Raw genomic sequence first — 8,590 nt, 5'->3', positions numbered from 1 at the left:
CGCAATGAAGGCTGCACGTTTCTTTGGATGTAAACATACATCGCTAACAAGATATACAATGATTGAAGTGCTTCTTCCCCTCTTTTATAGCAATCGGTCTTCTCTTACAAACTATTTATTATGATAACCCAACCATAGTGATTCACCTGACTCGTACAAGTACACACTTTCACATGTGCTTCTGATATGATTAGCCAATAAATGTTAGCTGGTCATTTTGTGTCAGGATAAAAGAAAAAAAAAGGTGAAATTAATTAATTATATATATATATATATATATATATATATATATATATATATATATATATATATATATATATATATATATATATATAATTTTTTTTGGCCAATGAAGCTTTTAGGAATTATTTTAAATGCATCTGATCACTCTACAGAATCTAGAAACAATGTGAATAAACAACACCACAACAGCTTAAGCAGCAAATTTAGCAAAACTTTACAAAAAGAGCAGATGTTTAAAACAGACATAGAAATCACTTTATTGAGGGAATACATTGCAACAATACAAAAACATTAATCCAGAGGCTTAAAGTCCATGTATTATTCCATGAAGATATCTGTGTGGTCAATCTGTTGCGATGGAAATTCATGAGTGGTAGCATGGCTTTAAGTACCATGGCGGTGGGGGGGGGCTACAATCCACAGACTACTCAACTAAACTGTGAAAAGATAAAACAAATATATACCATGACATAATCGTGCCACAGTAAGATAAAACATGGTAAGCAACAGCAAAAAACCTTGCACTTCGGCTTTTCGCAAACAACTGGTGACTGCAGGATGCAAGCATTATATTTTCCTCAACATTTGCCCACTTTACAATAAAACAGCTTTTTAATGGCAATAAAGCTTTAGGAATACTCGAGTGGGCTTGTAATATCAGGGTTAGATCGAATAAACGGGTGTACCTGAATGGATGTGTGTGTGTGTGTGGAGTGCTAATTAAGATTCTGCTGTCCTTCCAAAACATTTCACTGTACAACATTGACTGGGAGCAGTTTTCACTGTTCACACACTGACTTGCAGGTGGAATGACTTTACACAAGATCAAAGTGAGACTGTGTAGATGAACATGAAGAACATGGGTGGGATTACTGTGGCTGGGTGGGCAGCCGCTCTTCAGGGGTGTCTGAGGCCTGGGGTTCTGCTGGGGGTCCAGAGCTGCTCTCAGACGGAGCAGTGCTGTCACTGGTGCCCTCGTCCGTAGCGCCCTCTGCAGGCTCAGGTTGGGCCGGCTTATCTCCGACTGCAGCCGGGGGGCCTTGCTCAGCCTCCTGAGATGCTTCAGAAGTTTCCGCCAGAGACTCTACAGAACAGACAACACAGAGGTCAGCCAAACATCTTATCCATTTTTGTTGAACATTCAAAGTAAGAGAACATAATGGTGCAGGTCTGACCCGTCTCCATAGGGGTGGGCTTGTCTTCTCCATCCTTGGGCTCGCTGGCAGAGGTTTGTTCAGGGTTGGCATTGGCCTGGGTGCCGGCGGCAGGCTGTTGCTCTTCTTGAGCGGCTCTTTCCACCTGCTCTGCTGCCTCCCGCTCCCTCTCCTCCGCCCTCCGGCGCGCTGCCTCCTCTGCAGCAGCCATTTCAGCTGCCAGCTTCTCCATGTCCACCTCCACTTTAAGACCGCACAGCTAAACAAACAAAAACCACACATCACTCACTGACTGAGCTCAGGCTAAACACAAAGGCTATTAGTTCACAGAACAAACTGAATTTCACACCCGTTTGAGCTCGTTATTGAAGGAGTCTGTGCTCTCCAGGAACCTCCTCTTCTTCTCCTGGTGTCGGTCCTCGATTTGAAGCAGCTCTGCTTCAAGTTTCCTCTGTTTGGAAATCAAGACACAACAATTAAACTATCACGTCTTGAGTTTTTCTTTGTGTGTTTAACATGTCCAACATACCTGGTGCACCATGAGGGATTGGACTTGTCGTTTGAGGACCTGCATGCGAGCAGTGGTCACCACTGAGCGAACGTCAGGCACCACAACCTCGCTCAGGATGTCACTGATGAGCCGGTGGTTCCTCTGGAAACGAGCTGCCGCTATATGCTTCATGGAGAACCCGTCATCATAGTCTACAGAGACATTTCATAATTGAAAGCAAGCAATAGAGAACACAACCAGTGTTTTTTCTCAAGTTTCAGAACTTCCTTTTAAAATTTAGCACCAAAGATAGTTCTTCAGATAATTACTTCTCAGCAGGAGGCTTGTAAAAGAAAATCTGAATAGCTCAACCATTATAAACTGGATTTAGATGCCAATTATTCCACCGGAACAATCCAGGTAGTTTACTTACCACATGGTCATAATATATACATTTTGTCTTATTTAAACCCCTGACATCTGCTGAAAGTAACACTTTACAAAAATTATCTATAGCCTTAAACATAAATGTAAAAAAAAAAAAAGTAGGTAATTCAGAATGTAAAAAAGATGGAGAATTTTTTTTCCCGGTTATTTGACAATATCTCTCTGAGAAACACTCAGCTTCAGAATATGGCTTTTTACTAATTGGTAACAATAAAAACACCTGCCATTAATACTCAAAGTGCAGATACATTGACCGCTGATCAGCTATTGTTCATAGGCAGAATCCAGTCGTTTTAGAAGGAAAAGTAAGCAATCGGAAATTAGCATGAGGGAGAAAGAGCTCCTCATTTAGACTTTAAACTGGTTGAAGACAAGTTGTTTATAGAGAATAGCCACACTGACCAAAAGAAAGCTGCTTGGTTTGAAAGTGAGCCGCGATTGCTACAGTACACTGTACAGCCCTCAGGCAGGCAATCTTCAGATTTTGGTAGCTGAAATAAATTGAACTAGCCCAGATTTAAAAAATTATTTTTCATTTTGAAAATTGGATAGGAGGATAGGAGTTGAAATGACCATCAAAAACATTTTTAACACAGAAATATCAAGGAAGGGACTTTATTTACAGTGTATCTTAACCATAAAATGACATGATTTAGAGGGGTTTTTGAAACAGCTGAAGTACAGTGGTTTTCCCTGTAATGGCTGTACTTTATCAGGCATTACAGGCAAGATGAAATGAAACCGCCATCAAAACCTTTCTGAAGACAGTCGGTTCCCTTTAGACATTAATTTATGTGCATTTTGACTTTAGAACGTGCACCTCATATTTATTCAAATGAAATCATAGCATTAATCGTCACATTAAACCATATTGCTAATCTTGTCTTTCCACCACTAAACGTAAGAGCTCTTGAAATTATAATTAAGAAGTTTCTTACACCATTTAAAGTATTTGAAAACTTTTTTTTAAAACTAAAGTGAACGCTTTAAGGAGCCGCAGGAACCCAGTATTTAAGATAAGCCATCAGTCTGATATATTTAGGTAGCCCGACTGTGGACAATGGACAAAATTGTGTGGATGCACCTTTTTACTTAAAAAGGATTCATTAAAAATGCCACAGTTTCAAAATGAACCAACTGGCAATAACTTTTTCCCAAATAGCTACAATATATGAAAAATTTAGAAATTCAGTGACGTTTTTATACAATGTTGGGGGCTTGTTCATTTATGTAAATTGTCATGTTCTTGCCATCTAAATGACTTCACGTTAATCTCACCATCAGGGTCCTCAGCAGGTTGGATGCTCATATAGGGCTCGCCCTTGTCTAAGCGTGACTGTCTCTGCCTGCTCTCTTCTTCTAGAGCAGCTTCCGCACGGTTCTTAGCGTTGATGTACGCCAGGTAGGCTGGAGAGTTGTGGTAGGCCTTCAGAGAGTCATTGTACTCAATCTGTGGGGAGGAAAATTGCTTAGTGCTTGACTTCAAGAATCTTGCTCCAAGCGAGAAAAAAAAAAAAGTGAAAAAGACAAACCTTCTCTGCTTCGTATTCGTTTAAATAGTCCTGTTTTTCCTCGTCAGTGAGGTCCCTCCACATGCCACCGATGATCTTCCCAATCTCCCATAGCTTCAGGTCAGGATTAGAGGCTTTAACTTGGTCCCAAACCTAAGAAGATACAAGTGTCAGTTCAGAGCAGACACAGAGCAGCCTGGGTTCCTGGGCGGAGAGGGTTGCATTTTCCCAAAAAGATAGAGCACCAATTTTTGCCTATATTTCTGTCCAAAACTAAAGCATGAATGCAGGACAGGAGAGAAAAGGTATCTTAAACATGTTTAGAATCTAAACAATGTTTAAATGTAAAATATTAATACATGAACTACTACAGATTCAAATAGCATTAACAAACCTAACTTCTTTATGTTCGTCTTTTAAAACACTTCTTTGCTCAGTGGATCAGAAGCAACGAATGTCAGTTTCTCAGCCTTGTTTAACAGAAAAAAAGCAATGAAGTGATGTTGGGTTCTACCATCTGAAGGGGTGGAATCAGACCACTGACTGCCCCTCAGCCTTCAAGCTGATTGCAGAAGCACTTTCCTCAATTTACAAGCAGTAAAAGCAGACACCGTGGGTGTCTTACCTTCCTGCTTACCTTCCGGCTATACCGCATGTAGGGCATCAGCGGCTTGTCGGGCGGTTTGGGCGGCTTAGGAACAGTGATCCCTGAGGAGTTCTGTGGGAGAGGGAAAGAGGCCCACGCGGGGTGTTAGAGACCACAAAGGGCACACATGGTCATCACAGAAAACAGTGAACTGTCATAATGGAGTACTATGAAGAGAAAGAGACAGGAAGCACAACTGAAAGAAACAATGACAGTGTGAGGCGCTTCGCAAAGGGGGCGGGAGACGTACCTAAATGGCAAACCAAATACAGCACATTAACATTATGCCAACAAGGCCATGCATTAAGCTCTTTTGGACACAAAGCCACTGTCTTTTACGCCTGAAATGCATCTGCAGAGGTTTGAATGAAACCAGTCAACAGCTAAAATGCCTCAAGCTTGCCAAGAAGCCATGCCAAGTTACTGCGTTTGGCACGGGCATCTAAAGCCATGCGAGCAGGCGGCCGTCAGCTCTTGTGCATGATGAGGTGAAAGGATGGCCAACAGGGGAAAGGGGGAACAGTTCTGAGAAGCAATCACTCTGAATCTACAATTCATACTGCGTCAGACACTCCCATCCAGACATGACAGAGAGTGAGTGCTTCACAGAAGCATGAAGATTATGGAAGCTACTAATTGAGAGCTACACAACTACCCAAGACTCGACTCTGATACCCAACAGACACCTTCAACTCTATGAAATGAGTCTGTACAGTGTAATAGCAAAGCATTTCACTCGATTACATATTCAGGCCATATACGTTAGCTTTAGCGTCCTCTAGTCTGGGCTTTTAGTCCCTCTGCTGTCGCTAGGGCCCTAGTTGGCACCGGTCCTACCATTACCCTGTTGTTCCCGCCGGGGTTCCCTCCCAGCCTGTAGTTGTTGTAGGCCAGATGGCTGTATGGGTTGTACCCCACAAACCCAGGGGTGGTGGGCATTTGCTGATGGAGACAAATGAGACAAAACACGAATGAGAAATGACACAAACAAGGGAGGAAGGGACAAAAAAAATGAAAAAAAGGAGAACCTGCTTTTGTTTTCAGTCATGATTTGCATAAAACATGCAAAAAGCAGCCATCTTTGATAACAGCACAACCCTTGCATTATTCTACATCCATTTGTAGCAAAGCCACAGGCACTATGGGTGGTTGTAGTGGGACGTAATGAGGTGCTAGAAGGATTTGTTAACTCTCGAGATGGGGAGTATTTGAGCCAAAGCTCTCGGTGATGTATGACCTGAATAATCAGTCTCTAAACCGACAAAAATAACAGTTCTGGGACACTAAAAGTAATTAAAGGGGATTTGGATCAAATTTCAACCGTAAGGGACTTGAGATTTCCAAGGATGCGTGTGGAGCGAAGCATCAATGCTAAATTAATGCTAACGGCTCTCAGTATGTATTGTATTGAGCAATGATTAAATTATATGTGAAAGCCTAAGCACAAAAGGAGGCTCACACACTTACTGCTCCAAACAGTGTTTAATGAATAACCAGGAAGATGCATCATATGAGTCTATAAAGTCAAGGATGCAGAACATATCCCAATAAAATCAATATTGCTATATGACCGTAAAATATATATGAGGAAAATTAATTCTGTGATATCTCATAGTGCAATAAACAGATCGGGAATACTGCCATTTGAAGTGAAGCATTTACACTCATGCAGCTCATGATACCATCACAGAAAATGAACCAAGCCACTCACTAAATCACGAGCTGCATGCGGATAAATAAATACTGTACCAGGCTTCACTCTTAATTTTTACTTCAAAATAAAAGCTTGATGGTTAACTTTTTAAAATTAAAAGAAAACAAGGCGCATATAGTAGTATTCTAATTTCTTAACAGTAATATTACATTTTCATTAAATATTAGATTTTTATCTTCATCTGTTTTGTTAAAATAAATGTATTTTGCTTAATACTTGATTATTATTTGCTTTAATAAAAAATATATATATTATTAATAATTGAATAGATCAAAAAGTGAGAAAAAAAAAAAGACAAAGCGTACACTCAAATGTAAAATGTGAAGTTTTTTCCCAAATAAGCCAGCTCCAGAAGGATGGTTCACAAAAAAACTCCAGATCATCATATTCCAACTTTGTAAACATTATTTATGTTCTATGCATATTCACTTGACAAAATCACCCCAATCATTCTAGAATAATTAACTCTATTAAACTTAATCCAGCTGAAATCCCTTTTTTTATGTATATATACACATTTCAGAATAACTATATATAGCAATGACATTTCATGCAGGCCTAATGGTTATTCATTAAATGCTTTTAGAGTCTAAAGTTAGAGGTCTCCTCTGCACCTTACGGATTAAGAGAGCCTGAAAAAATGGCATAAAAATAGCTAAATCCACCCCATGTGATACTGTGTACTTCCTACAATCCTCACCTCTCATCTCTAAGGTTTGGGTGATGGAGGGGAAGGACTGTATGGATGATTGGCATGTTCAGTTTACTTACTGTTGTGGGGGCTGGGGCGGGGGCTGGGGCATAGGGTGGCCGCTCTGCATGAGAGAGAAGGAGGGGGGAAAAATTAATCCATTTTTGAAACTCGATCAAAAATTAACCAGTGGTAAAGCCTACTTATTCGTCACATCTGCATCAGTTCAATGTGTATAAATTAAGTTACACCAAAAATGTCAGTCAATTACACGAGGACAAGCACACCCATATTTACACATTTACAAATTAAAGAAAGTGGTAATATCAGATAAATGAATGAATGGTAAAGCATCTTTAATAAACTCATTTCTGAAGATCTGATAAAGATGGGTGGGCTTCAAGGGGGTCTAAGCCAACTAAGTGGTCAAATCAATCAGTTGAAACGTGCTCTTACTTGACATCTTGTTTGTAGGATTGAGGATATCAGGCTATCCCCACCATTTGGTTCTGAAATAGGGCAAAAACTTATTAGACGAATAGGCATGCTTTCAATATGTGCAAAAAAAACAACAACAAAAAAACATACAGTACCATCACAACAAACTGATTTAATCTGAGATTTTCTGGCCGTTTAACAACAAAACACCCACCTGTTTAGCTTTAAATGTTAAATTCGAGACCATGTTTGTTTGAACTGGCCACATGTTTGTTATATAATAATAACAATAACTAAGATGTGGATCTAAGGAGAATTAAATTAGATCTCAGGCCTGTACTAAATGCAGATAACGTCGCACACAATGAGGCGAGTTAGCTTGAAGCTCGCAAAGAGGTTTATTTAAAGATAAATGTATAAAAACGACAGCCACATGGGGAACATAACAAACTAATGGTTATTAACAGGAAGTATAATGTAAAGGTGTTGCACTTGGCGAGCTATAAACATCCCGAGGAAACGAACGCGAGTCGATATAGATGCTAAAAAAATATCAATGAATGAATGAAACTGGCTAACGCTACGTTAGCTCAATAACTTAAGTGTGAAATCCCATGTGAAATACAGTTCGTCTTTGCATTTTCAGGCAGAACATGTGTTTTAGATTATTTGGATTGCGTTTAACGTTTTCAAAAGCTTTTAATGTGTCGTATTTCACAAACACATCTCGTTGTTATCGAAACAGCACCAGCTAACGTTAGCGGGCTAACGTTACCGCTAAAGTCGGACATCCCTTTAAGACATTAAAATCACGATACATGTCAGAGAACTGCATTTTAAAAAGGTTATGTTTGATGTATTATAACATGGATAAAAAAGCTGTACGCGGAAACCAATTGTGTGAAATAAAAGGCAACGCTAGAGAGGACTCACCCCCAGCTCCTTTGTTCCTTCAGTGTTGCTCCGCCAGGATGTGACACACATTTGGAGCCGCGTCTGACCTGATTTTCGAGCACATTTCTGCCCCTAGTGGCCATGAACGAATACTACACTGACCAGACGACAGGCAGAGAGAGAATATGGGGGCTCAATGTAAAACTGACACCTTTTGTGCATTTCTGAATTAGCAACAGAAGCTGCGTAGTTTAGGTAGATTTAGCCAAGAAAAAAAAAAAAAAAACTTGGTCATATATACATACTGTTTAGATGTACATACCTTTATTCAAGCAAGGATGAGTTAAAATGATCAAGGTAAT

General features: G+C 39.9%; 1 protein-coding gene across 4 annotated transcripts; it reads right to left on the bottom strand.

The window, feature by feature from the left end:
• Positions 1-475: 475 nt before the first annotated feature.
• Positions 476-8,350, bottom strand: smarce1 (SWI/SNF related, matrix associated, actin dependent regulator of chromatin, subfamily e, member 1). 4 transcript variants are annotated; one of them, XM_052548264.1, is made up of 11 exons: positions 8,268-8,350; positions 7,353-7,405; positions 6,977-7,020; positions 5,329-5,433; positions 4,471-4,563; positions 3,867-3,998; positions 3,613-3,784; positions 1,927-2,099; positions 1,747-1,848; positions 1,419-1,656; positions 476-1,327 (listed from the first exon to the last, which is right to left on the bottom strand). In XM_052548264.1, exons 2-11 carry the CDS (start codon positions 7,357-7,359, stop codon positions 1,113-1,115), a joined length of 1,281 nt encoding a protein of 426 aa, XP_052404224.1. In that variant the 5' UTR covers positions 7,360-7,405; positions 8,268-8,350; the 3' UTR covers positions 476-1,112. The 4 variants fall into 4 exon arrangements, with proteins under 4 accessions (XP_052404224.1, XP_052404245.1, XP_052404235.1 ...); XM_052548285.1 differs by having other exon boundaries at positions 4,483-4,563; XM_052548275.1 differs by having other exon boundaries at positions 5,335-5,433.
• Positions 8,351-8,590: the final 240 nt, after the last annotated feature.

This window comes from Carassius gibelio, chromosome A3, assembly GCF_023724105.1.
Source record: "Carassius gibelio isolate Cgi1373 ecotype wild population from Czech Republic chromosome A3, carGib1.2-hapl.c, whole genome shotgun sequence".
Classification (NCBI taxonomy): Eukaryota; Metazoa; Chordata; class Actinopteri; order Cypriniformes; family Cyprinidae; genus Carassius; species Carassius gibelio.
The sequence above is the reverse complement of the archived record's forward strand: the minus strand, read 5'-3'. Positions and strand labels throughout refer to the sequence as shown.

Excerpts from the sequence above, each read along its gene's own strand:
- smarce1 (XM_052548264.1), bottom strand. Across the intron at positions 3,999-4,470 it reads GCCGGAAGGTAAGCAGGAAG|GTTTGGGACCAAGTTAAAGC; the intron begins GTAAGACACCCA and ends GTATCTTCTTAG. Across the intron at positions 2,100-3,612 it reads ACCTGCTGAGGACCCTGATG|ACTATGATGACGGGTTCTCC; the intron begins GTGAGATTAACG and ends ATGTCTCTGTAG.